Source organism: Rhinolophus ferrumequinum, chromosome 9, assembly GCF_004115265.2.
Source record: "Rhinolophus ferrumequinum isolate MPI-CBG mRhiFer1 chromosome 9, mRhiFer1_v1.p, whole genome shotgun sequence".
In the NCBI taxonomy this organism is placed as follows: Eukaryota; Metazoa; Chordata; class Mammalia; order Chiroptera; family Rhinolophidae; genus Rhinolophus; species Rhinolophus ferrumequinum.
The window spans coordinates 28,236,251-28,262,854 of NC_046292.1; the positions used below are offsets into that span (position 1 = coordinate 28,236,251).

Below are 26,604 nucleotides of genomic sequence, written 5' to 3' on the forward strand. Positions count from 1 at the left end.
GCACTGTTTGGGGTTTTCTTTTGGGTTGTTTTTGAAACTTTCGTTTATTTTTGTTTTAAATAAATGACTCTCGAAGGCCAAGGATTCAGGCACCAGGACAAGTAATGGGACTTGGCCTGCGGAAGGGGGAAGCCCCTCCCCACCAGGTACGAAATGCCTGAGCCTGTTCAGGGACAGGCTGCAGCTGCCTCCTGTCGCTCTCATCCTCTTCCCCTCCTCACTGAGCCCTAGTTCTCTCTGGATTCTAAGGCTCCAGCAGTCACGGCAACAGTAGGGCTTTTTTTTTGGGGGGGGGGGGCGCTGAAGGGGCGGAAATGCTGTGATTCAGGATTTGCCAAAGCACTGACGGCGAAGCCACTTCTGGCCCTCAAGGCTATCCCACCTTATATTTCCTGTCTGTCCCTAGATTGGGGTAAGAGAGCTGAGATGTCACCAGTGGGGTATGTGTGTATTGGGTGAGGGAGGGAAGAGAGGGGTGGTCTAGTGAGGGGAGTTCTCTGCTGGCCAGAGGAAGAGAAGGGTGCTCCATCCCAGGTGGGGACTTACAGCCAAGTTTAGGGTGAGGTGCAGGAGGGCACAGGCTTCAGAAAATGCTCAGACCTCCGGCTGGAGTCGCTAGAGTCCTGTCTCTAGGAGGGTCTGGGGCTGGCAGAATGCTTCATTTGGGGGAAATGCCCAAATCAATAATGGAGCAAAGGGATTGGTCACTCTTGAATTGCAAAAGCCTTATCTTTGCATGGGCCAGGGGCACCTGCCATGCCCTTCCCTGCTTCTGCTTGGAGCAGCTTTGCTCACTTACACAGCTGTGAGGCTGGGAGCCCCCAGGGGTACAGATCAGATCTGAGCCAATCTCCCCTAAACATCCCCTTAGTGAAAGTGGCAGGAGTGAATGTCACTTCTGCTTTCATCATCCAACTCCATGTCTGTTTTCCTCATGGGCCTGGGGACCGCTGGAAGGTAAGAGCCAAGTCTTCTAATCTTCTGCTGCCAGCTCCTGCCCCAGGACTAGCACGCAATGGGTGCCAAAATTCACAGAGGACCTCCTGTGTGCCAGGCCCTGGCAAGACACCAGGGATATGTAAGACCTGGCTGAGTCCTTGCCATAGCTGTACAAAGGCTGGGAAGGGATCTGCCCAAAGTGAGACAGCAGGTTACTGTTCTGACCACCCCCAGGTTCTTCCCACAGATGTTCCTCAAACATACAGTGCCATCCTAATGCTCACAATTTAGGATGTGCCCAGAGGAAGGTACCCCATCCCCTGACCTCCCCTTCCAGAGTCCCTGACCATCCTGCCCAGGCAGTGGAGGCCCACCCCCAATCCATGAGAAATTAAGCCCTACAACTCACATCCTGGTTTGTACCCAAGTTGGGGGCTTTTATTTACAGAAAGGCCTGCGTGGACCTAGGGGAGTGGTGGGAGAAGGTGATGCCAGAAAAAGAAGGGCGATGGGTGTTTAAATACTCAGATGGGAGGGAGGCAGGGAGGAAGTAGTGGGGCTGGCTTAACGATGGCTACCTCAGGTAGTCACCCACCAGCAGTCACCCAGTAAGCCCCGGGGGTGACATGGAATCAGGAACCAGCAGAGACCTCAGTCCACCTGCCCCAAGGACAAGATGGCCAGTGGAGGATGGCGCAAATGAAGGAGACATTTGTTTTGGTAACATCTGAGCGGTGCTCCAGAAGGAAAGCCACTCATCCTCTTTGGAGCTGGGACTCTCCAGGGACACTTGCCCTGTCTGTTGGCCTCACTTTTTCATTCTGATGCCCTCCCTTCCCTTCCCCCATGTTTTAGAATTTCCTTTTCCTCAGGACTCCAGGGTCCCAGACAGAAGATCCTGGGAAAGCTAGTTTCCTGGGCTGAGGGACGGGGCACATGTCCATCCAAAGGGGACCTAGTCCTTTCCCCCCAGGATGCTCGTCGGGCTCTGTCCTGGCCTGATGTTCATGGCCCCTTGATGGATCCAGCCTCTGTGAGGCGTGCAGAGGCATAGCCTGAGGCTCCAAGACAAGCCGCAGGCTCACAGAAGCCCGGCAGCCCCACGGGGCCTGGCATACCAGGTCGGCCTGCCTCTCCTGGGGCCCCTGGGGACCCTCGATCTCCATCTTTGCCATTGATTGCCTGGCCATCCCGGCCAGGGAGTCCTGTGAAATGGAGAAGGTCAAGATATCAGGGCCTACTCCGGTCTAGAATTCATAAGTTCCATTTTTCGGGAGGCGGGCAGGGAATGAAGCCAAGGACACCACAGGAAGAGGGGACTCTGCCCCAGACACACAGGTTGAGAGTCACACAGATGGTACATTATTCCCAACTTTCAATCAGTGAGTCTTGGGAGCAAATGCTCTTTCCCTCCATGAAGCAGATTTTGGTGCAACCCAGAAAGTACTCAGAATCCCAGCTTCCAGTTCCCAGCCAGACCTCACCCAGAGGCTCCTGGGTGCTCCAAAGGGAAGCAAAAGCTGGGTGTATGGCACTGAGCTGGCTGAGCATGAGGCCTCCATGGAAAAAAACCCCTTTGTCTACAGATCATTAACCCCAGAGCTGAGGGAAAAAACTGCTGCCGGGCAGGGCCAAGGTCTTACCTGGGATCCCTGGGGGCCCAGGCATTCCAGGATGTCCACGTCCCATGTCTCCCCGGTCACCCTTCTCTCCACGTTTTCCTGCAGAGAAAGAAGGAGGCCTTAGTTTTTCAGAATTGGAAAATGCTTTTTGTTTTTACTTTGCTTGCTATTTAATTTCTATTTCACACACAGCAGTTACTCCTGTTTTGTGCTAGTTTACAATAAAGGAAAGTTGGAAATGATCGCAGAACTGGTTAAATAGAGGAAGGTCCAGACAAAGGATGGAAGACTATAGGGCCGATAAAGTTCATTACAGGGACATGTCTAACAATAAGGATGGCTGGCATCCACTATTGCCAAGCAGTGAACTAAGAGTTCTATGTAAATTACCTCTAAATATCATCCTCATGGCAACACCATGAGGTTGTTGTTATTAATATCCCCATTTTACAGATGCGGCTATTACAAATCTAATAACAACATTATAAATCTATGATAAATCTAAGGCCTAGGGAGATTAACAGGTAACTTGTCCAAGGGCCACAATGAGAAAGTGGCAGAGTCTGGACTCATCCTCATCTTGTGACTCGACTCTGCCTGCTTTACTGTTTTGTTCATCTGCCTCCCCACTTCTAGAGACATGGGAAGATGTTTCCGGGGTGCCACTAAGCAAATTTAAAACAAAAACAAAAACCCCACACACAAAAAACAAAGTTTTAAAATAGTACATTCGTTTTCATCAATTTGCTTCCTAGAAAGAAAGCCCAGGAGATTTTGTGCTGGAAAGGGGAATGACAAAAGAAGAGAAAACAGGAGGCTGAGCAGTTAGCCCGCTTGAGACCCCTGGGACCAGCCTGGCCCAAATCCCATCGCCTGGCCCCACTCCCACCACAGAACACGACTCACCTTTGGGCCCCGTGTTGCCAATCTGACCTACGGCTCCCACGATGCCAGGAATGCCCCGAGGGCCAGGGTGCCCATGGGGTCCCTGTTTGCCTGGGTACCCAGGAGGCCCAGGGGGTCCTGGGAGACCCATCATGCCGGCTGCACCCAGAGCTTCCCTCTTGGCACTCACAGCCACCTCTGCCAGTTGCTCTGGAGGGAGGGAAGTAGGGAGATAGAGAGGTCTGTGACATGGATCCCAACTCAGAAAACCCGCGAGGCCCAGCCTCCTGACAGCCGCTGGCCTCTGAGTGTGCAGACAGAAAACCCCCCTGTTTAACCACGCCCTTCCTCAGGCCCTTTGCCTCAGTCAGAGGGACAGCGAGGGCAGGGATGCATGGAAGGGCCCCAGGCCCTTAGAGGCAGAGCTGGAATGAGCACCCAGGACTCCAGACACTGGAGAAAGGGCACTTGGGGAGACCTCCTGCAGGGCAGTGATGCCCTGACCTAGCCTGTGAGGAGGGGCTTGCTGCCCCCTCCCCTCACCTTGCAGCATCTTCAGCACCACGTCCACGATGTGCTGGTCACTGGCGTCGCGGCCCTGGAAGCAGAGCAGGACTTTCAGGAAGAAGCTCCTGGCTGCCAGGGCTGCTGCCCCTGTGCCCTGTGACCCCTTCTGCTTCCACTTTCTCCCCCGATGTGTTTCCAGCATCTGATTGAAATCCCTCCTGCTGCACCCACACCCATCCTCTCTGATCTGGAACGTGGAACCAGCCTCAGGGACGCCAGCTTCCTCAGGGAGCTCCCAGCCTTTGGGGCCTTAAGAGGCACCGGGAGGAGATTTCCTATCCGGGAGACCCCCTCCCCGGGGGCAAACTCACCGCCACGCCCTGTCTCCCGGGCTGTCCCGGCACGCCGCGGTCTCCAGCCAGTCCTCGAGGGCCTGGGAGCCCTGGGAAGCCCTGCACCCCGGGGGCGCCCGCATCTCCGCTGGGGCCCCGGTAGCCCGGTTCTCCACCGACTCCTTGCTGCCGAAGTGGGGTGGATGCAGAGCCGGGTGAGAGAACGCACGCGCCGGAAGGGGGAAGAGATATAAAAGGGGTAGGAAGGACGGGTGGGAGAGCGTGTAGAAGGGGGAGGGGCAGGGTGGGTGGGAGCCTGGGGAGTGGCGGTCATCCCACGCACCGAGTGATGCGGGGGGGTTAGCTGGAGAGGAGGAAAGTGGTGTCGCAGGGGCAGGACTCACCTGTCCCTTGGGCCCCGGCTCTCCAGACTCGCCCTGCAAGCACAAGGAAGCGCGGTCACCAAGTGGTGGGGCCCCGAGGCCACCCGCCGCTTCCCCGGCCACCCCCACGCAGCCCGCTCACCTTCTCGCCTTTCTCTCCGGGGAGGCCGGCCACCCCCGGGTCTCCCTGCAAATGGAGAACCGCGAGTCTGAGCAGCGCTTGGTCTGCTGCGCTGAGGCTGTAACACCGCCACGCCCACCCCATCCACCCACGCCCGCAACGCTCGGGACGCCTCGAGGCCAGGGAAGTGGAGGCGCTGCTACTCACCACTCCGCCACGGGGCCCGGTCTTTCCCGGGACGCCCTGGAGAAAGAAGGGAGTGGCGGACTTGGTGAGTTTTCCCCAACCCCCGCTCCCGGCCACGCCCCCCAGAACACCCCGCAGGGAGTAATTTTTTCTGCCAAGATTTGGAAGCTCAGGAAGAATCTGAGCTCCACTCCCCAGGGTCTTAGGGCTTCTTTCCCAGATATTTTCCAGCCCCATTTGGTACCTTGTCTCCTTTGATGCCTGGCAAGCCTTGTGGCCCTGGAACTCCTGGGGACCCCTGCACCCCCTTGGAGCCCTGAGAGGAAAAGAAACCATAGGAGTAAATCAAATGAGGTGCCCAGACATGCTCCCCCCACCCCCATCTAAGCTGCCCTGCACTTACCGACCGTCCTTGAGGGCCTGGCGGCCCCACTGGCCCCCTCTCACCCTGGTCACCCTGAAATGGAAAGAGATGGTCACATCACACCCAGGCTATCAGCATGGAAGGCCTCCCCCTGTCTGACCTTACATGGTCAGGGTACCCTCCATTTCTGTGGTCACCAGCATGGAGGTCCTTTGCTCCACTTCACAGACCAACAAACTGAGACCCTAGCTGGGGAGGCCTCACACAAGGCTGGGCAGGACAGGCAGGGGCTGGAGTCACTGAGAGGACCCAGATTCTGGGTCCAGCAGAGCCAGCAGCTGCCAGAGACCCCAAGGAGGCGCCACTGTACCAGGCACTTACCTTCTGCCCTATGAGGCCCCGGGGACCGATTTCTCCTGGAGGCCCTGGCTCTCCCTGGGGGACAGAGAAATTGGGGGTAAGCAGTAGGCTTGGTGGATTCCTCCCTTCCATACCTAGTTAATGCCCACCCATTTTTAGGTCACAGCTAATTTGCTTTATGAGGGAAGCCTTCCCTCACTCCCTTTTTTTTCTTCAGGTCTGTACTTTAGGTCTGTACTTTTCCTTCATAGGACCCAACACAATTATAATTAGTTGTCATGTGGTCATTTATTTAATGTCTGTCTCTTCCACTAAACTAAGCTCTGTGTGAATAGGAGACTATCTATCTCAGCATTTAGCATAGTTGAAGGTATTTGGTGAATGTTTATGAAATGAATGAATGAATGAATGAATGAATGAATGAATGAACAACTCTGTCTGCTGGATTCTCAGCCCCAGTCAGCTTGGTCATGTGGGGAGGTCATATCCCAGAACAGAACCAGTCCTCACCCTCACTGCATTATACAGAGAAAAGGGAGCTTCCCTGGATCAGTGGCAGTGCTCTGACTGGCACCAGGGCACCCCCAGGCTAGGACTTCATCCCACAGTCTCACCCAGGCCCCACATACTGAGTGCAGGGTCCTCTGGCCTGGGGGTGGGGGGGCAAAGCAAAAACCCTTGTGTCAAAGGAGGGAGCACTTACCTCCTTTCCGGGGGGACCAGAGAATCCGGGTTGGCCCTGTTGGCCTGGCTCACCCTACAGGAAAACACAAGTCTCAGGTCAGTCTGGGTGGCCCAGTCAGGCCCTTGGCCTTGGAGAAGCCCAATGAACCCTAAACAGACTTTGGAACCAAATGAGTTGGGGAAGGGAAAGAGTGTTCCTGGTCAGGTCCTCTGGACTTCATTGATTTTCCTGTGTTTGTTTCTCTGAATTTGGAGCCATGCCATCCTGTCTCCACTGAGCTGGGATGAGGGGTGGGGGGTGGGAGGCAGCAGGGAGGTGGTTAAGCCCAGGAGACTTGTGTCCAGGCTGAGTTGCTGAGCCTGGGGTGAGGCGTGAGCCTTGCGGCCCACAACACACCCCTGGTCCCTGCCCCCAGGCTCCCTTGCTCAGATGAAGCCATTCTGCTTCCAACTTGGGGTTACCTCACCTTGTCTCCAGGGCCGCCTTTTGTCCCAGCCTGGCCTGGCACACCCTGTAGAAAGAAGTTGACATCAGTTTCTGCCCTGGCATGGGGGAGTTCCATGCACCTGTGCTTTACTCCCCCAAATCTAATCCAGATCTCCTTCCCCCTTGTGGGAGCTGAACAACAGAAGGCCCAGACATGTCGTCATGAACTGGATTATGCCCAGCCCCCAAGCCCTAGTGGGAGAAGATAGGGGGACAGAGGGGCCGGTGGTCCATGCAGAGAAGAGGAGCACACGGTGTGCTCATGGGCACATGTGACACATGGGTGCAGACAGGAACAGTCTCCACATGGGCACGTTAGCAGGCCTTGGTCTCAGAACCTCCAGCAGGGAGCGGGCGGCGGGGAGAGGGGAGGACGTAATGTGTTCCCATGGACGGGGCTCCCAAAAGGTGTGGGACAGAGGCAGGGCTGAATGGTGAAAAGGCACAGCATTCTAAGCAGAGGAACGGGCAAAGGCCTCAAGCCGTGGGGGCAGAAAATCCAAGGCAGGACTGAGAAAAGAGAGGACGAAGAGGAGCAGTGGCTGCAAAGGCAGCAGGGGGAAGCTGTTCCGATTGAGGCGGTCCTTGGGTGCTAAGATGAGCTGTGAGGACCAGGACCAGCTGTCCTGTTCATAAAGTTTCTCTACCACTTCGTATACCTCGGCTACTCAGTCAGTTTCTTGATTGACTGGATGGAATGACTTTCGTGGAGGCAATGAGGGCCACGGAAGGTGCTATAGCAGGGAAATGCTCAGATTCTACCTAGCCACCATGGAGGACTGGAATGGCCAAAAGATGAGGCCTAAGCCAGCCAGAGGCCACAGAGGTAGTGACGAGGCCTGGGCTGGGTGGGGACAAGGATTAGAGCAAGAGCCCTGGGTGTGTGGATTTTTACTTCATCAGCCACTCATGCCACTGTGGGGAGGTGGGCAACAGAGTGCCTGGCCTCTCTGAGGAGGAGAAGCGGCTTGTCGTGGGGCAGCCCCTGTGGGGCAGCTCCCATGGTTCCACCCCATACTCACTGGTAGGCCCTGGTGGCCTGGGTTTCCTGGCCGCCCTGCCAGTCCTGTACTGCCCTGGGAGAGACAGAGAACCAGAGACACAAATGAGCGCTCCACCCAGAGGGTCCATGGCTTCTACCCGAATGCAGGCAGGAAAACTATGGCCCAAGGGCAAGAAGGGATGTGTCGATGACACACCTGAGGGTCCCAGGCTCCTAGGCCTCCAGGATCAGTGTGATGGGACTGAGGGCCCGAGCTGGGAGGGCCCTGACCGCTGCCCCAATCCCACCAGCAGTCCCCACTCCTACCTTCATGCCAGGTATGCCGAGGAGCCCGTCCTTGCCATCGACGCCCGGGGAACCCTGCTCAGGAGTAGAGTTGAGGGGAGACTCACAATGAGGAGATGCCTGGGTTCAGGCCACCCACACATGTCCCTCTGTGACAGCTGCATTGTGCCGGTAGGAAGTGGGTCTGGTCATCTTGCAGAGACCCACCAGCCAACCGGGGGAAGGAAGTGGAAGTGGGAAGAGGACTTCGGGGGCTGGACCACAGTCCTTCTCTTGTGTGGGTGGCAAGGGTCCCAGATTGCTGCAAGTTTCCCATGACCTCTCCTATTTCACCACGACCCTATTTACAGATGGAAAAACTAAGGCGCAGAAAGGGCATTTCCTGAGGTGACAGAACCTACAACAGTTCAGTCTAGAGTCCCAGGCTCCTCGTCCTCTGGGGGCTTGGTCAGAGTTGACTGGACCCCACCCTCTGTCCAGGTGGGCCTGGGTCACTTACAGTTGTTCCTTTTGGGCCTGTTATTCCCTGGGGTCCTCGAACACCTTGGCTGCCCTGCAAAGTACGTAGAGATGAGCTCACCTTCACGATGCTGAACCCCTGTCTGTTCAGAGGCAAAAAGCTGAAAACAGTGACCTCTATCTATAGAGGGTCCCTCTGGCACAAGCTACACTGTGCGGGGGCTGCAGGAAAGGGGCCTAGGAGTGCCCTTTTGGCCCTGGGCCTAGTGGATGGGAGTAGAGGTTGGTCCAAGCAGTGGGGCTGGGCTGGGCAGGGCTGGGGGTGGTAAGACGGAGCCAGCACTCTGAGACCCCACCAAGGCCCTGAGCTCCACTTATGTAACAAAGAACCAAATGCAGTGTGGGGGCTTTGTTTGGGTCTTAATTGGGATAAGAACCCTAAAGAGACACCTTTGAGGTAACTGGGAAAAATTGAACACAGCCTGGCTATTTGATGATGTTAAAGAATAATTGATCATTTTGTTGGTGTGATAATGATATTGTGATAACATAAGAAAAAAATCCGTATTTTTAAGAGAGGTACAGAAGTATTTAGGGGTAAAATGACATGATGTTAAGGATTTTCTTGAAATATCAGAGTGAAGCAATAACAAGGTGAGAGGAAGAGTGAAGGAAGGAAGGGAAAAAACGGAAGGATGACGTGAGCATGGCAAAATGTCAATTTGGGGGAGACAGGTTAAATGGGAGTTCATTACATCATTCTCTACTTCTGCATATGTTTTAAAACGTGCATAATAAAAACTAAAAAAAAGAATGACAGTTAGCTTTACTCTCTGCTCAATTTTTTCCTGTACATTTAAAACTCCTCAAAAGAAATAAAGCCTATTAATTAAAAAAAAAAAAAAAAAAAAAAAGAGTTAAAAGAACCGGAATCTGGACCAAATCCCATTAGCCCCGTGGCTGATTTGCTGGAATTTCACTGTGTGGCCCCAGTGCCTGTGGGACTAGATCTCATGGTCTCTCCCAAAGTCTGAATTTGATCGACAGGCAGGCTGGGTTTAGAGGACTGGGGGCTGGTGCAGCTGTCAGGGCTGGGCACAAAGTGCTTCCCTGAACCAGGTACCCGCACGCACGCGCGCCCGCACATGGTTTAGGTGCAGCCCAGTCCTGCCCAGTGCTCCCCAGGAGCCCTGACTGGACAAGAGGAGCCTGAGGACTCACCACGTCGCCCTTCTCCCCAGCTCGGCCTGGTGGTCCCCGCGGACCTTCCTCACCCTGGCAAGAAGGACAAACAGGAATCCAGGTTAAACGCCTCAGGCGGAGCTGTATCCCACCTCTTTGCAGCCCCGGGAGCTCCAGCGTGGAGGTGCCAAGAACAGACTTACTGGTGACCCAGCGGCGCCAACGGGGCCCACCATGCCTTTGTATCCACGAGGACCCTGGGGAGAGGAAGGAGGTGCAGGTCAGTTCTGGCTGGACCCCTGAAGCCAGAGGGCTGTCAGGGCATCTCTTGCAGGACACCCCCAGACTCACTTACCGTCTCTCCTTTGGGTCCCGCCATGCCTGGGTAGCCCCTGACGCCCTGGGGACCCTGTCAAGACAGAAGAATGACAGCGATGGTAGCTGCCAGCCCATTTCATGCTACCTTCTCTGACCCCCACACCTAATCTTCACGATGCCCCCCTGAGATAGGCAGCAGAGTCCCAATCTCATAGAGGGGACACCCAGGCTCAGAGATGGGAAGGGACTCGCCAGGGTCACTCAAAGGGACGGTGGCAAAACCTGGGCCTCACCCAAGTCTGCTGACTGGCAGCCTTGGTTCCTGCGCCCCAATTCCTGACCGCCTCAGTCTCCCTCCCCCCACCCAGAGACATGCCAGCGGAGCACAGGCATCTCTTTTCCAAGTTAGAGGCGAGAGCAGGGGCCTGACTCCATGAAGGTCTCACAGGACGAGGAGAGGGGCCCCAGGAGAAGTTCCTTACCGGCGGTCCAGGGATGCCTTGCTCTCCAGAGGCACCCACATCTCCTTTGGGACCCTAAGGGGCAGGAATGAGTGATCAGATGGGCAAGTAGATCGAGGGACAAGTATACAGACAACCAAAGATACCATCCCTTCCCAGTCCCGTGTGAGAGACGGAAGGGGAAGCGGAGGCCCAGCCAGGAGAAGAGACTTGCCCAGGACACAGTGACCTAGAACATGGGCCTCCTGCCCCCCAGCTCAAGGCTCTGTCCCCAGAGACCCACAGGGAAAGGAGAAGGAAGGAGGAAGGGGGCGGCACGGGTAGGGTCCGCTCCCCATACGCTTGCCATAGTCCTCTGCCCTTATACATACCGTCTCCCCCATGCGGCCGGGATCTCCCAGAACCCCACGTTTGCCAGGATGCCCCTAAAGGAAAGGACAGAGCTCAGTGTGAGGTCCCCTCCCAATCACCTGCTCCGCCCTCCCAAGACGGGCCAGGGGCTAGCTCACCTTCACTCCCCGCAGCCCTTGAGGGCCTTTCCCACCTGCTGGACAGTTAGTTGGGCACTGAAAAGAAAATTCCACAGGGGTCTGCGGTCATGGACCTGCCTCAGGCTTGCTGGGCAGTGCTTCCCCATCTTACCAATTTCCAAACCGTCCTCTCACCCCACCTGTCTGAGCCACTCTGTGCAGCCCCTCCCCATTTCCCACTGATGCGTCGTCTCCCCTTGACCCACCCTATCTCCACCACCGCCCCTCTTCAGCTGACTCACCCCTTCCCTGCATTAGCCCCACCCCAGGACCACCTCTCACCAGGAAATCCGCACTGCCTTCCAGGCCCTGGATGGTTCCTGGGCGGCCCTAAGAGGAGATGAGTGGAGATGGAGCCTGACCCGAACCTTCTCCACCCCAGGCTTTCGCCAAGGACCCTTCTCCTTCCCCAGCTGCACACTGCCATTGGGAGATGTGAGGACACTTACTGGTTTCCCAGGGGGGCCCGGGGGCCCTGATGGTCCCTCTGGTCCAGGATCCCCCTGGAAGCAAGAGGGGCCCAAATCATACACCTGCCCAGCCTTCCCTCCAGGTCACCTCCTGAGGTCTGGACTCTCGGAGAGATCAAGGCCTGATTGACAAGAGATGGCCCCAGCCCTTGACCTCCCGAAAGACCTACTGCAGGATGGGCTCGGCAGGCGGGCTGTGTGTCCCAGCCCTGGAGGAGCTCCCTGATGGCCAAAAGCAGGCCCAGGAACTCCTGGCAAGATCCCTAGCCTGCCAGCTTGGAGCAGAGGGGTGTCTGGTGCTCACCTTGGGGCCTGTGATTCCAATCTCACCAGGGAGCCCAACAGGTCCAGCTGGTCCCTAGGAACAGAGATGTCACTGGCCAGGATGCCTTGGAGAGTTAGCCCACCCAGGTGCAAAGGTAGGAACAGGCACCCAGAGCCCCCTTCCCCACTTTTGCTTTGCAACAAACCCCAGAGGATTGATAGGGGAGGGCTTTAAGGATGAGAGAATCCCAGAGCCAATGGATAGGCCCAGAGATTTCCAGCAATTCTCCCCATTCCTGACACCATCAGAACACGCTGGCCCCTCCCCATGATGGCCAGTCCCCTAGAAGCCCTTCTGTATTCTTCTTCCCTAGGAGTCTTAGGGACCCTGCCCCACCCCGAGGACTTACAGGAGGTCCAGCGAAGCCAGGGCCCTGAAATGGAAGGAAAGGAGATTGGGTTCATGGCACCTTCTTCAAGCCCTCCCTACCCACAAAGGGTCATCCAAGCCTTTGCAGGTTATACTCACCGGCAGGCCAGGGGGACCTGGGAGCCCGGGCTGGCCCTGCAAGAGCAATGGGAGAGGCTCAGAGGCTGTGGTCTCCTGGGTCCCTGCTCTTCTCTACTGCAGCCCCTCCCAAACTCTGGCTCTAGATTGCCTATGCTAAGTCTCCAACAGGCCACTTACCTTGACTCCAGCGGTCCCAATAGGGCCAGGCTCCCCCTTGGCTCCAGTTATACCCTGGGGAAGAAAGAAGATAGATCAGTGAGAGGCAAACCTGCTCCCTGATCCATCAGGCAAGGAGGTCCAGAGGTTTCTCCTGGGTGGGCCCAGTCTGCTTTCACCCCACTCTTTGAGGGTCTAGGAGCCTCAACACCTCACTTTCCCTTTCTGCCCAGTTCCCATGGTAATTATGGGAGGCAGACAGGCAGAAGGATTATCCTCTTTTGAAAGATGAGAAACCAAGTCTCAAAGATTTGTCAGCCCAGGCCTCATGCCTCCCAGTTTAGGAGTCTAGAACTCCTAGGTATAAGTCTGGAATGGTGATTTTTCTTTTCATGTCTGCCCTTGGCAACTTTTTCTGAGCCTTCGTTTTTTCATCTGCAAAATGGGTTAATAATCATGCTTACCTCTCTTAGTACATATGAGAACTGATGTGGAAAGCAACGTGCTTTGTAATCTTTACAGGGTGTGGACAAGTTGGAGGGCCCTGGTGGCTGGGCACATCTCTGGTGGGTACCTCTTGAGCCAAAAGGGCAAAGGCAACTCATGGGGGCCTCTTCCTCTTCCCATCCTTCAGTGACTGACCCAAGTGCATCCCCCAACCAGATGACTGGCCCAATGGCCCTGGCTGTGTCCAGGAGCCTGTGACCTTAGGGTCCCTGGGAACTCTGTCGTATTAGCCAAATAATATTCCTCTCTTGAGTTTCACCTGGGGCTGTGAGGGGGTGGGGTGGGGAAGTAAGAGGGGAGGAGAGGATGGGGAGAACAAGGACAGCTCTTCCTAGAGAATCCAGTCTGATACTTGGACACCAGAAATGTGGGAACAAATCCTGGCTGCTGCAGACAAACAGGACCACTCTGCGGATCCCATTTGCCCATGATACAATACTCCTAGGGTGGCTGAAGGGTTCCAGCAAGATTACAAGTCACATGAAGAGGAAGGGGGCTCATAGCTGCAGAGTTTCCATCCTGCTCCCCCTCTCTGAGCAGAATATGAGGGATGATGCCAGAACCCGGCTACTCACATCAATCCCGGGCTTCCCGTCCGGCCCGTCAGGCCCCACTTTGCCAGGTTCTCCCTTAGGTCCCTTGGAATTAGAGGTGGGGCAGATATTAGCCAGAGAGCAAGAACTGGAAGGATCAAAGGTCAAAGAGGAAAAAGCACTCACCGGAGGGCCAGGTTTCCCAGGGGGCCCCTTGTCACCCTGCAAGATACAAGTTGGTGAGAGCAAGCCCTGGCTCATGCTACCCCAAATGGGCCCACGCAGGCCCTAGATGACCAGTCCCACATGCCTCTCCCTTCACTATCTTCTCTTCTGTCCTGGGTCCCCTCAGCCTTGCACTTTTTAGGAAAGTAGCTCTGTTTTCTTCAAAAAAAAAAAAATTCATAGGTTGATTGAGATCAACCCCAGCTAGGCCGGAGAGGGTGAGATCAACATGCATGTGGGTTTTAGGCAAGCCAGTGCTGGTAAGGTATCAGTTATAAGACTTGCAGATGGGGTTGTGGGCTCCAAGTTACCTCGGAGCGCTGGTGCCTCTTGGATTTGGGGACGTGTGGGAAGAAACTTTTAGAAAAGCATGAAGGGGAGGTGAGTGAAGTAGGCAGTGGCTGTCCTCTGGATTGGGGTCAGGAAAACAAGAGACTGGGGCAGAAGCAAGGACCAAGAGGACCTATGAAGGAGGCAGATTCAATCTTCCCAAGGCTGGAAGGACCTCCTTTCCCCGGTGACAAAGGACCCTTGGTGGAGGACAGGAAGGGTCTGGAGTCAGACCCAGCCCCAGAGAGGCCTCTAGGCATTTCAGAGCCTGCAGCATCCAGAGACCTGGCTGGGATCCAGCGTGCTGTGTTTGGGGGGTGGGGGCACCGGGTTGAATAGAAGTCTGTCCAGATGGGTAAACATTGAGCTGACCTCCCGGGGGAGCCTCTGAATGAGGTATTTAACCCTCACCGCTAAGGAGAGCAGGGAACAAGCCCAGATGGTTCTAAATCGGGGAGAGACATGCAAAGGGAAGAGACAAGGGTCTGGCCCCAACTAGTCAGCGGTCTGGCCAAGGCTCCCACGTTACTCTGAAGAAGCATCCAGACGTGCCAGAGCGTAGGGCGAGGGGTTAAGGCGTCTCCCACTCCAAGAAGAAGGGAGAGGAGGGGAGGGGGGTAAGGAATCGCTGTGATCTGTGGCGGGCAGACAGCACAGCAGCTCCTTGTCGGTGGGCAGCTATAACGGGCTCTCCATCTCCCCGCTGGTTGAGGTTTTTGCAGAACAAACGGGCTCCTTGTGGTGTGGGTCGGCGCCGCCTACTGGCGACAGGGGGCACTGCATCTCCAGGCACCACCTCCACCACCCTGCCCCCAGGCTCACAAAGTTCGCCTTTGTCCGCAGTTCCCTCCCCCTCTTGTCCCAGGTTAGAGACTCACGTCGATGCCGTCGGATCCAGGCACTCCCGGCGGCCCCGGGGGCCCCGGGGGCCCCGGCTCTCCTGGCGGACCTCTCTGAAAACACACACAGGGGTACAGCCTTCAGACAGTGCAGGGAGCTGGCCAAGGAGTGCACCTCCCCCAGGAAAGACAGCTCCTCAGGGAGCAGTAAACTCCCATTTATTGAGAACCTACGATATACCAGACACTGTGTACCATTACATATAGTATCTTACTGAAAGCTCAGAACCGTGAGAAGGATACTATTTCGAGCCCCAGTTTGCAGCTGAAACAGGCTCAGAAAGATTAAGAATGATTACAGAGAATAAGTGGTGGAGCCAGGATTCCGTCCTAGTTCCGCCCAGCTCCTTCCACCGCGCTACCCTTGTACTGTCCTGGTGGGGAATAGATGGAGGTCCTGATGGCTCAAATAAGTCACCGATGGTACAATGAAGGGAAGGGTTGTTCGTATTATTTTTAGATAAACAACGGGTATGCATGGTGAGTAAGCCCTCCCTCCCCTCCCCCTGGTGTGGGTAAAACGCCAACGGAAAGTGGGGAAGTCTGCGGGGTGGGGGGGTGGTCGTGGGGAGGGGAAGCCTGTTCTCTCCTCCCATTCAGAGCACCCCTCTCCCTAGTGTGACACTCTTATGGGGGCCAGTCCAAGCCCAAGCTAGGGTTCCGCGTGTGCCAGGTGCCCGCACCCCGCCCCCCCCAGGCTGGAGACCCGCAGAGAGCTGCGAATCGCACAGGGCACTAGACGGCACCCTGGCCCTGCCCCAGTGCGCCCGCGTCCCGTTAGATCCCCAGCCCCCAGGCGGCCCTCGGAAGTGACACGCGGGCTCGCGAGCCCCACGGAGAAGCAGTGGCGGGGCGAGAGCGGCGTCTGGCTGGAGCTGGCGCCCCCTGGGAGGCGGAGGGGGCGGAGGCTCCGGAGCCTGGTGAATGGGCACCATTGTCTCCCCCGCCACCTGGGCTCGCGGGGCTGCCAGGAACTAGCGCCAGCTCCTGTCCCACGCTGCTGTCCCTGGCAGAGCCGAGCGTCTCGAGACAGGGTCCCTCTAGCTCCCCGGCTCATCGACTTCCTTTCATGGTGCCGGGATGCGCCCCAAATGTGCACCTACCTAGGGGACTTGCACCGCCTGGCTGTCCGAAGTGGCCCCCTGGGCTAGGGAGTGTCAATAGAGGATGGAGGACAGGCAGAGCCCTCACCAGAATCCCGGGTCCTGGACCCCACACCCCACACCCCGCACCCCGACCTCGGCGCCGAAGTGGTAGCGGGACTTACGATCTGCGCTAGGGCGAGCCCCAGCACCTGGAGGAGGATGAAGAAGCTGCGGGGGGCGGCCCTGGCAGCCATGGCAGCGGCGGGTTGGAGGAGGACGGGGTCCCGGGTCCACGCACGCACCGACGGCAGAGGCTCCCCGCGCGGCGCTGGCTGCTCTCGAACGCTGCGGGCCCGGCCCCCTGAATATGCGGCGGGGCGGGGCGGGGGGCCCGCGGGGTCTGTCACCTGAGAGGACCGGGGAGGGAGGCCGTGTCCTCAGCCCAGCTCCGCCCGCTTGGTCCAGCTGCCAGCGCCCACCCTCCGTCCTCGCCCCGGACTTCCCGGAGGCCCCGGCCCTGAAATCCGAGAAGCGGCCGCAGCGCAGGACGGAGACTATGGTCCGGTTTCTGTGAGAGGTCCCCCTCCAGCCTGAACTCCAGGGCCTAGCACCTTCCCCCTGACACGCAGCCTGCGCTCCATCACTTGCCCTCGGTCCTCCCGACTTCTGTCTGTGAGTCTAGGTCAGTCCTCTCGCCAGGCGGAGCTGGCCTCAGGTTCTGCAAACCTCTGCAGGCTCTGCCCAGCCCCCATCTACCTCTTTACTCTCCACATACAAATAGGCTTCTTCCACATTAAAACATACCCAAGCCCTTCCTGGATCAGCCATCCCGTGAGTACCCCCATCTGCCTCCTCCTTCTTGTTCATTGCTAATCCCTTAGCAGAGTTGTCTGCACCCCACCGCCAAACTTTTTCTCCCTCTCACCTCCTTACCTCTTCCTCAGCTAGGAGATAGATCAGTCTCCTGAAGGTGACCAGTGAGGTCTAACCCTTTTCCAGTCGCCAGGACAGGCTGTTGGCACCTGGGCCTGCCCTTGGCCATTCTGTTCTTGAAGTCGGCCCTGTCCAGGCTTCCACCATCCAAACCTTTCTTCTTCTATTGCCTTTTCTTCTCTGCACCTCGCTTAAGCACTGGAGTCTTTAGGGTTGGGTTTTCTCACTCCCTCGGAGTGATCTCCTCCATGCTCATGGAAACAACCACCATCTTATATACCAGAGTTTCCAAACTCCACCTGTCCAGCATAGCCTTTCTCCGGAGTCCCTTACCTTCCCTTTCATTTACTTAAGCAATATTGATAAAGTGCTTAGAAATCTGACTCTGTCACTAACTTTAAGTATAACCATCTAAAACTATGTGAAGTCTCAGTTTCCTCATCTGTAAAAGGGGATAATAAAAGTCCCGATCTTACAGAATTTGTGTGAAGATTGAATGAGATAATGTATGCGCAGTGCTTAACCCAGCACTAGCACATAGTAGTTGCTTGATACACTTTAGCTTTCATTATGATTTACTCAGGAGCTTCGGTTTACCAGGCCTGCACCCAAGGTGGGGAAGATAACCTCAAGCAGATCAGTCAAAATAGTCAAGGAGATTACCCTCTGGAATTTAGAAAAGTCCAACTCCACTGGGCATTTTGGCAAAAGGCCCTGGGTTTTGAAGGGTGGTCCTAGAACTGAGTTTTGGAAAATGGGCTTGAGAGAATTTAATTGGTCTGCCTTACAGAGTGGGGAAGAATTTGGAGTTTGTAGAAAGTAAGATGAGGGCAGGAATTGGTGAGAGATGGATGATGGGCATTGCCTGGGGTGGGTGGGGTAATATGTGCAAAGGACTTCTAAGAAACATGACGTCCAAACTTGTTGGCTTTGTGTTGTTCATTTCTTCCTGTCTTTGTGGGCTAAACACACAAAGGCCTTGTGTGAACAAGTTTTCTTTCTTTGTGTGGAAATTATGGAAAAGTGATGAGCTTCACATTTGGACAGCACACATTTATACAGAAGGTGCCAGAAAAATGTATATATATTTTAAGAAAGGAAAAAAAACTATTAAAATTGTAATACTCAGTATATACTGATAACAAAAGATGAACACAAATCATGTCTATACATTTTTTGGCATCGCGGTATATTAGTTATCTATTACAGCATAGCAAATCACGTAAAACTGAGTGGCTTAAAACAACAATTTCTTGGATCAGGAATTCAGGAATGGCTCTGCTGGTTGGTTCTGACTGGAGGTCTGTTAGGAGAGTCCTGGCATATAGTGGCTGGGGTTGGCATCATCTAGAAGCCTTCTTCACACACGTGTGGTGTCTATACTGGGTAGCCTTTCGACATTTGGGGCTGGAACAGCTGGAATTTCTCCTGCTCTGTCCTTTATCTCTTTGTGGACTGTCCATGAAGTCTCACCAGCATGGTGGCTTCAAGGTATCTTAACTTCTCACATAGAAGCTCAGAGAGAGAGAGAGAGAGGGAGAACACCAGACGGAAGCAGAATTGCTTCTGAGGACCTAACCTCGGAAGTCACACAGTGTCAGTATCACCACATTCTTTTTGTCCAAGCGATCACAAAAGTCTGCCCAGTCTCAAAGGAAGGAACAGAGGCCCCGCCTCTTGTTGGATGAGTATCGATGTGACATTTCAAGAAGAGCATGGAGGATGGGACATATATTTGTGCAGATATCTTTGGAAAATACAACCTACCACTTTTGGGATTATGAACTGAACCAATCCAGTTGGTTCCAATCCAAGCTGAAACTCAAAGCTGGGGCCGACTTAGAGAGGTCTTAGGGAAGGCTTTGGATCCACAAGAGGTTCCAACCAATTGCATATAGCTATTAGGGAGCAGGAGACCCTGAATAAATTGAGGGTCATCTATCTACATTCCTGGATAGGAAGACTCAGTGTTGCAAAGATGTCAAATTAATCTATAAACTCCATGCAATCCCAATAAAAACCAATGAAGTTTTCATGAAACTTGACAAACTGATTCTAAAGAGATTCTAGAAGAGAAACGGCATGAAAATAGCCAAGACATTTTGGAAAAAAAAATTAGAAAGGTCTTTCTCTACCAGAGATCAAAATATATGATAGAACAAGTTATTCAAATACTGTTTTATCAGCCCAAGGACAGGTTAAAGAGAGAGACAAGAAACATACTCACACACACTCACACACACACATCCCACATATTTACTCTATGATAAAAGTCTGTATATTTAGTTTATGATAAATGTTAAATTTAAGATCAATGAGGAAAGGGTAGGCTAATTAATGAATGTTGAGGCAATTGGACATATAGTCAGAAAAAATTCAAGTTAGATTTCTACATCAGCATACAATAATTATATTCCCAGACAAATGAATTGAGGACCTATAAACAAAAATAACGAACTACGAAAACCTAAAGGAAAATTGTTTTATAATTTTGTGGTAAGGAAAACTTTGGTCAGCAATACACAAGCCATGAAAAGATGTTTAAATTTGACTTCATAACACTTATTAAAATGTCTGTTTATAATAAGAATATGTAAATAAAATTAAAAGACAAAAAAGAAATAATCACAATACACATTACTAGACCAAAAAAAATTAATAGGGATAACATACAAAGAGCTTTTATAAATCAATAAGGCAAGCTCTATCAAACATTTAAAAGAACATCTAACTTGAATCATCAACAAATTTTTTAGAAAATAAAAAGAACACTCCTAAACTCATTTTTATGGGGCTAATATAAGCTTGATATCCAAACCAGTGATGGGCAGTAAGAGAAAGGAATATGAGAGGCCAATCTGTTTTATGAACACAGATGAAAAAGTCTATTTCAAATATCAGCAGATTGAATACAGCAATCTATTAAAAGATACATCATGACCAAGTTGGTTTTATACTAGGAAAATAGGATGGTTTAAAATGAGAAAATCTGTTAATGTAATTCACCACATTATTAAAGAAGAAAAGTTTAAGATTATCTCAAGGACACAAAAATATAGAGAGAGAGAAAAGAAAAGAAAAAAGAAACTCAAATGTCTATTCTTGTCTTTTCACCTACCATAATAATTTCCCTGCAAAAACAAGCCTGAAAATGGGGGCCCAAGAAGCCAGGTCCTGGGCCAGAATGAGAACTGACACCATACCCTACCAGCCCCACTCTCCTGAAGAATGTACAGAGCCTGCAAACATCCTCTCTGTGGAAGAGAGCAAAAAATAGGAGGAAGGGAAATATTCCTTCTATTATGTTTCCTTTTCATCCAAATTAACTCAAGATTTCTTTCCTTTCCTTCAATAAAAATTTAAATCTTAAGCATAAAGATATTTTGTGTTTGAGCAGAGACTGAATTTGATTCATCCTCTGTACTCCCCAGAAAGCAGATAACCACAGAGTTTTGAGTGAGCAAGTGACATCAATAAATCAACTCCCAGCACTCCTTGGATTCATGGACTGAGACTTCCCTCAGGACCTTCCCTACCATGCCCTTACACTGGGGCAGGTTCTCAGGATTAAGTTCAGAATGATGAACGAAGGTGTCTTACACATGGCCCAAACCACCAGGCTTACCCCCCTATCTCCTTGGTCATTCTCCAAAACACTTAATGCTCTGTTGCTCTGTCTTTCCCCTCCTTGAGCCAGCATCCAAGTTCTCAGCCAATCTCCCATCCCAATGTTTTCACTGTGTCCTCTGAAATATTGGTTCAGTGATCAGCAACCTTCCTGCCTGTTTTCAATTCCTCAGACCACATCCTCCATCCCTAAGCCTGGACCTCCCTGGCAACACTGATTTCCTGCAGCTGTCTCAGAAGAAGACCCTGAATTCCTCAGTCAGGAGGTGGTGTTACCGGAACGACGCTGTACCTTGGCTCTTTGTCTTCTTGAAGGAAAGAATTCAGTCAAGAGACAGAGTTGTGCAGCATGGAACAGCAAGAAGTTTATTAGTAAAAGCAAGTATACTCAGAGACATGGAGAGGGCTGACCCGAGAGAGGGAAGCAGCCTCTCCTTACATTGTGTGAGAGTTTTTATTTCTATGGTAGAATTGTCTCCCCACCCCCCAGTACCTCTCATTCTCCCAGCTGGCTTGCCTCCTACTCCCTTCTTGCTCCCAAGGTTGCTCGTCACAATGCCCCTGAGAAGCAGGGTGTACATTCTGATAAGCGGGATGGTTTCTTTCTCTCTCTAGCTTCTAACAATACACCCCTTTGATTTAGGGGCACATGTGAGCCTGGAATCCTGCTGGGCTAGTAAGGCATTGGTGCCCTAAGTGAGGGCAGCTGCAAGGGGTCTTGACCCAAGTAGAAGCTGCAGCAAGGGGCTTTCTAACTGGGGGTAGGACTCACCTTCTCCTGTTTATTTCTATCTAACTACACTGTCAGTGGGACCAGTGTCCACATTATCTCTTTAAGTGTTTTTCCAGACACATGCTTATAGAAACCTCTGTTCCTTTAGGCACATGCCAACTGGTTCTATAACCCCTTTTCCTCTTTTCCCTGGGTCACTTTTCCTCACTCACTAATGATTTGGGCCCCTGAGTCTTATCTTCCCCTCCTCTCAGAGTCCTGCCATCTGGGGGCACTTCTACATCTTCTTAAATGACTCATTTAACAGTTTGGATTCTCAACAACCTCATTTTTGATGGCTGTCTTTTTAATACCACTTCAGCCATATTCTCAAGGCCATACCCAGGGCTTTGGTCTCGTCCAGAAGTGCCTCACCTCTGAAATATTAAAATCAAACAACCCTGACCCACCATGTAAGAAGTCTGACCATTCTGCTGGGAGACTACCTGGAGATAGAGAGGGGTCCAGCCAAGTCCAGCTTTCCAACTGTCCACACCAACGCACCAGGAATATGACTGAAACCATTTTGAACCTTCCAGACAGCCTCGTAAGCACCACGGAGGGCCTGAGGAAAAACCACGTGGAGCAGAAGAATCTCCCAGGTAAGCCTTGCCTGAATTCTTTATCCACAAAATTGTGAGATTAAAACAAACGTTTTTTAACTTTTACATTTTAAATTAATTACACATTTACAGGAAGTTTCAAAAATAGTACAGAAAGGTCCCATGTATGCTTTACCCAATTTATTTCAATGATAATGTCTTACATAACCATAGAGCAATAATAACACAACTAGGAACCTGACAGTATATCCACAGACCTTATTCAGATTTCACCAGTTTTACATGCATTCCTGTGTATGTGTGTGCGGCGCTCGAATATACTTTTAAGCAATTTTATCACGTGTGTAGATTCATGTAACCACCACCACAATCACGATACAGAACTATTCCATCACCACAACGATCCCTCCTTCTACCTCTGTATAGTGACACCCTTTTTTCTCCCCTCTCCCACTTAGACCCTGGTAACCCCTAATCTGTTACCATCTCCATGATTTTGTCCGTTTTGAGAATGTTATATAAATGGAACCATACAGGACGGATCCTTTTGAGATTGGTTTTCACTCAACGTAATTTCCTTGAGCTCCATCTAAGTTGCGTATTATCAACAGTTTGTTTCCTTTTCACTGCTGGGTAGTATTCCAGTCTGTGTCATGGATGTGCCACAGTTTGTTTAGCCATTCATCCATTGAAGGATATTTATGTTTCCAATTTTCATCTATTAAGAATAAAGCTGTTATGAATATGCCCGTATATGTTTTTGTGAGGACACAAGTTTTCATTTTTCTGCAATATATGCCCAGAAATGAAATTGTTCAGTTTTATGGTAAGTGTATGTTAAGTTTTTTTTTTAACTGCCAAAATGTTTTCCAAACTGTGTGTACTATTTTATAGTTCCACCAATAATGTATAAAAGATCCAGTTTCTTCACATCCTTGCCAGCATTTGGGGTTGTTACTATTTTTATTTTAGCTGTTTTGTTATTTTAGATATGTGGTAATGTCTCATCGTGATTTCCTGTTTTTTTTTTTGTTGTTGTTTGTTTGTTTGTTTTTTATGGCTGTTTTCGGTCACTTTCCTGTGCCTTAATTCAGTTTTTTTGTAAAATATTTTGACAATTTACTCTGTCATTAGTAGAACTGAAACTCAGCCCAATTTAAGAATTTAACAACTACTTAGAGAACATCTGCTTTATACCATGTATGTATAACTTTGCATAACATAGATGCAGTTCTTGCCTTCACAGAACTCACACTTGGGCCTGAGCTTTCAGATAAGTATGCTGAGGACTATATTAGGGGAAATTTGGGGGACTCCGGGGACCTAGGGTATGTTGATATCAACTCTCTAATAAGCGTTTTGCTGAGGATCCTATCTGCAGCCAGCCCTTGTCTCAGAGATCCTTAGTGCAAGGAAAAAACCTCCTTGACCTTTCTTTTCTCTCTTCCTCCCTCATTTCCTTCCTTTCTTTCTTCCTCCTTCCCTTCCTTCTTTCTAAAACATTTACTGAGCATTTTCTCTACATCCAGGCCCTGTTCTGTGTACTATAGAGGGAGTGCTTATTCTTAGCTGGTCCTTAAAGACTTCACCTCCAAACAGTTTTTCCAGACTCTACAAGCTGTATTAGCCCAGAGAACATGACTGAAATTCATTAAAACTTTTTTCATTCCACTAATATTTCCTGAGGACCTACTGCTATGTGTCAGGCATGTAGTGTGAGGAAATAATTAAATGACAATCATAAAAAGTGTAGCTAGGAACCACCATTTATTAATAATAACATTTATCATTTATATTATTATAATTATCATATATTTATAACAATACTTATTGAACATTTGCTGTATGACAGATATTGTAGTAGTGTGTTACGTACATTTTGTCATGAAGTCCTCTACCACTCAATGAGGTAGGTCCCGTGGTTATCTCCATTTTATATACAAGAAAACTGAGGCTTAAAGGAATGAAATACTTTTCCCGGGGACACTCAGCTGCATTTCCACTGTTTCTGGCTCAAGGTAGGTACCTGTGCATTTCCTCCCCTTTCCACTAAGACCACAGCATAAGGTTATGCAGTTTGGGCTCTGCACAAAAAATGGATGACAGAGTGGGGAGTGGGGCTGAAATCCAGCTTGACCACAAGCTGGCCACAAGCTTTTGTTTTGCTGGTCCCAGCCCTCCTTAGAGAAGAATTCTTAGACTCTTCTTTTGACTTGAGGCCTGGATCACTCCAGTTTACCAACCTCAGACCTCTAATCTCTAACCTTCCAATCTCCTGACTCTTTCTCCCCAACTCTGGAAGGAGGGGTGGATGTGGAGGGCTAGAAGAAAAGACATTTCCTCCGGTTCCCACGCTTTCCTTTGTTTCTGGGACAGTCCAACTCCTGGCCAGGAGTAAATCAGTCTCTCTAGTGCTCTGGGGCCACCTAGTGGTCCTCTGCCACAGCGCACCATGCTGACAAGTGGAATAAAAGCCCTTTTCTTAACGAGCTAGCTCTTAGGGAGATGAAATTGGGGAGAGAAGACAAAGCTTTGTGGGAACTCAAGAAGAGGGAGAGCATGGATTCTGGTGAATTAGAGCTCATAATTTGTGTTTAGCTAGACTTGAATCCTGATTCTACCACATACTAACTGTGTGACCTTGGGCAAGCCACGTCACCTCTTTGAGCAAGCCTCTTGGTGTCCGTAAAGTGTTCAGCACAGTGCCCAGCAAGCTTTGGATATTTCAGGTAGAAGGAACTTTGTAAGCAAAGGCAGGGAACATGGCAAATGTTCAGAATACAGGATAGGTAACATGCTCCCTCTTCCCTACTGGGAAGAAGGTCAGTCCCATGGAGAAAGGTGGGGGTGGGGGAGCATGAGTCTCAACCATAGCACAATGAGAGGAGCTGGAACCCCTTCCTGGAACCAGCTGCCCAATCTGGGCCGAGACCCAGTCCTAAGTAGGTTTGCTCACCTGGTCTCTGGCTGCCCTCACGGGCCTAGGCAGAAAATGCCAACCTCTAGGCTTCCTTCTCAAGCTAGAGCAGAGCTCTTCTAAACTCCTTGGAACTGCCCAATCCTGACCCTGGTTCCATCTGACTCCCTATTTGTTCCATCTGTTTCTTTCCCAATTCTGATACAACATTGATAAACTATAGTGTTGGCTTCCGTGAGCTGTAGTCTTCTCATGTTCCTCCTACTTTCCAGCTGATCCTTCTCCTGCTCCTTTGTGGGTTTCTTTTCTCTGCACACCCTTATCACTGCAAAGGGCCTGTCCTGTCCTTCTCTTCTTAGTCCTTCCCTTCATACTTCCCATGTTCTTCTTGGCTCATCCAACCCACTCCACTGACTTTAATTAACACCTGTATATTTTCCCCAGAGCTGCTTATCCAACTACCTCTTGGATATTCCACAGGCATCACCAACTTGATATGTGTAAAATGAAATTATCAGCTTGCCTCCAAACCTGTTCTTCTTGTGTAGCCTACACAGCCAATGGTTCCACCCTCTGCCCTATTGCTTAAGCCAAAAACATGGGTGTCAGCCTTGACTCTTTCCTCTCTCCTCCGCCAGCAATATTATCACCATGTTTCAGTCACCATGCCGCACATATGTTTATCTAATCCACCCACCTTCTTTATCCCTGCTGCAACTTTATACACCATCCACTTTTGCTTGGATTATTACAGCCACCTCTGAATTTGACTCTGCCTCAGTTTTTCCCGTTTGCCTCTTGTGTTCCCTTCTGGGGGCTCTAGAGAACAGTCTATTTCCTAGCCTTTTCCACCTTCCAGAGGCTTCCCACTTTCTTGGTTCGTGACCCCCTTGCTCCATTTTCAAAGCCAGAGAAGTTCCTTTGCTCTGACAATTCTTCCATAGTCAAATCTCCCTCTGCTTCTCTCATTTTCCTCTTCCACTTTCAAGGATCCTTGTGATTGCGTTGGACCCACTCAGATACTCCGGGATAATCTCTCCATCTCAAGATCCTTAACTTAATTGTGTCTACAAAGACCCTCTTGCCATGTAATGTAACATATTCACAGCTTCTGGGGATTAGGACACAAACATATTTAGAGGACTATTATTCTGCTTATCCCAATCCTCTCTCTGCCCCCAAATATTCGTGCCTGTCCTACATGCGAAATATTCACCTCATTCCAAAAAGTCCCCCCAAAGTCCCAGCCCATTAATGTATCAACTCAAAGTCCAAAATCTCATCTAAATCCCACCAGCTCATAACGCCTGATGGCATTAGGTGTTAAATGAGATTTAGAGTAATCTATCCTGGGATGAAGTTCCTGTCCATCTGTGACCTGTAAAACTAGAAAACAAGTTCTCTGCCCTCAAAATAGTAGGCTGGGACTGACATAGGAGAACAGACATTCTCATGCAAAAAGAGAAAAAAGTGGGAGAAATAAAGGAGTCATCAGTCTCAAGTAATTTCAAAACGAAATTGGACCAAGTTCATTAGGTTTCAAAGCCTAGGAATAGAATACTCTTGTGGCTCAAGGTTCGGCCCTGTGGGCCCACAGCTGGGTAATTTTATCATCCTGTTTCCTGCCCGTAGAATTGTGGGGGTCTGTCCTGCAGCCTTCTTTTATTTCATACTCTCACTGTCCCTTTCAGTCCAAGTTCCTCT

General features: G+C 51.3%; 1 protein-coding gene across 2 annotated transcripts; it reads right to left on the bottom strand.

The window, feature by feature from the left end:
* Window positions 1-1,338: 1,338 nt before the first annotated feature.
* Window positions 1,339-16,754, bottom strand: COL9A2 (collagen type IX alpha 2 chain). Of its 2 annotated transcripts, XM_033115700.1 has the most exons (32): window positions 16,271-16,749; window positions 14,983-15,057; window positions 13,736-13,771; window positions 13,592-13,654; window positions 12,531-12,584; window positions 12,372-12,407; window positions 12,253-12,276; window positions 11,883-11,936; window positions 11,558-11,611; window positions 11,391-11,438; window positions 11,088-11,144; window positions 10,950-11,003; window positions 10,600-10,653; window positions 10,155-10,208; window positions 10,003-10,056; window positions 9,839-9,892; window positions 8,658-8,711; window positions 8,180-8,233; window positions 7,893-7,946; window positions 6,851-6,895; window positions 6,403-6,456; window positions 5,721-5,774; window positions 5,379-5,432; window positions 5,220-5,291; window positions 4,997-5,032; window positions 4,811-4,855; window positions 4,690-4,722; window positions 4,325-4,471; window positions 3,990-4,044; window positions 3,468-3,656; window positions 2,583-2,660; window positions 1,340-2,144 (listed from the first exon to the last, which is right to left on the bottom strand). In XM_033115700.1, exons 1-32 carry the CDS (start codon window positions 16,340-16,342, stop codon window positions 1,945-1,947), a joined length of 2,067 nt encoding a protein of 688 aa, XP_032971591.1. In that variant the 5' UTR covers window positions 16,343-16,749; the 3' UTR covers window positions 1,340-1,944. The 2 variants fall into 2 exon arrangements, with proteins under 2 accessions (XP_032971593.1, XP_032971591.1); XM_033115702.1 differs by lacking the exons at window positions 12,372-12,407; window positions 12,531-12,584 and having other exon boundaries at window positions 1,339-2,144; window positions 12,253-12,273; window positions 13,640-13,654; window positions 16,271-16,754.
* Window positions 16,755-26,604: the final 9,850 nt, after the last annotated feature.

Coding starts and splice junctions, on each gene's coding strand:
- COL9A2 (XM_033115700.1), bottom strand. CDS start 16,342: ATGGCTGCCAGGGCCGCCCCCCGCAGCTTCTTCATCCTCCTCCAGGTG. Junction 13,772..14,982: donor CTGGATCCGACGGCATCGAC/GTGAGTCTCTAA, acceptor TGTATCTTGCAG/GGTGACAAGGGGCCCCCTGG. Junction 9,893..10,002: donor TTGGCGCCGCTGGGTCACCA/GTAAGTCTGTTC, acceptor CCTTCTTGCCAG/GGTGAGGAAGGTCCGCGGGG.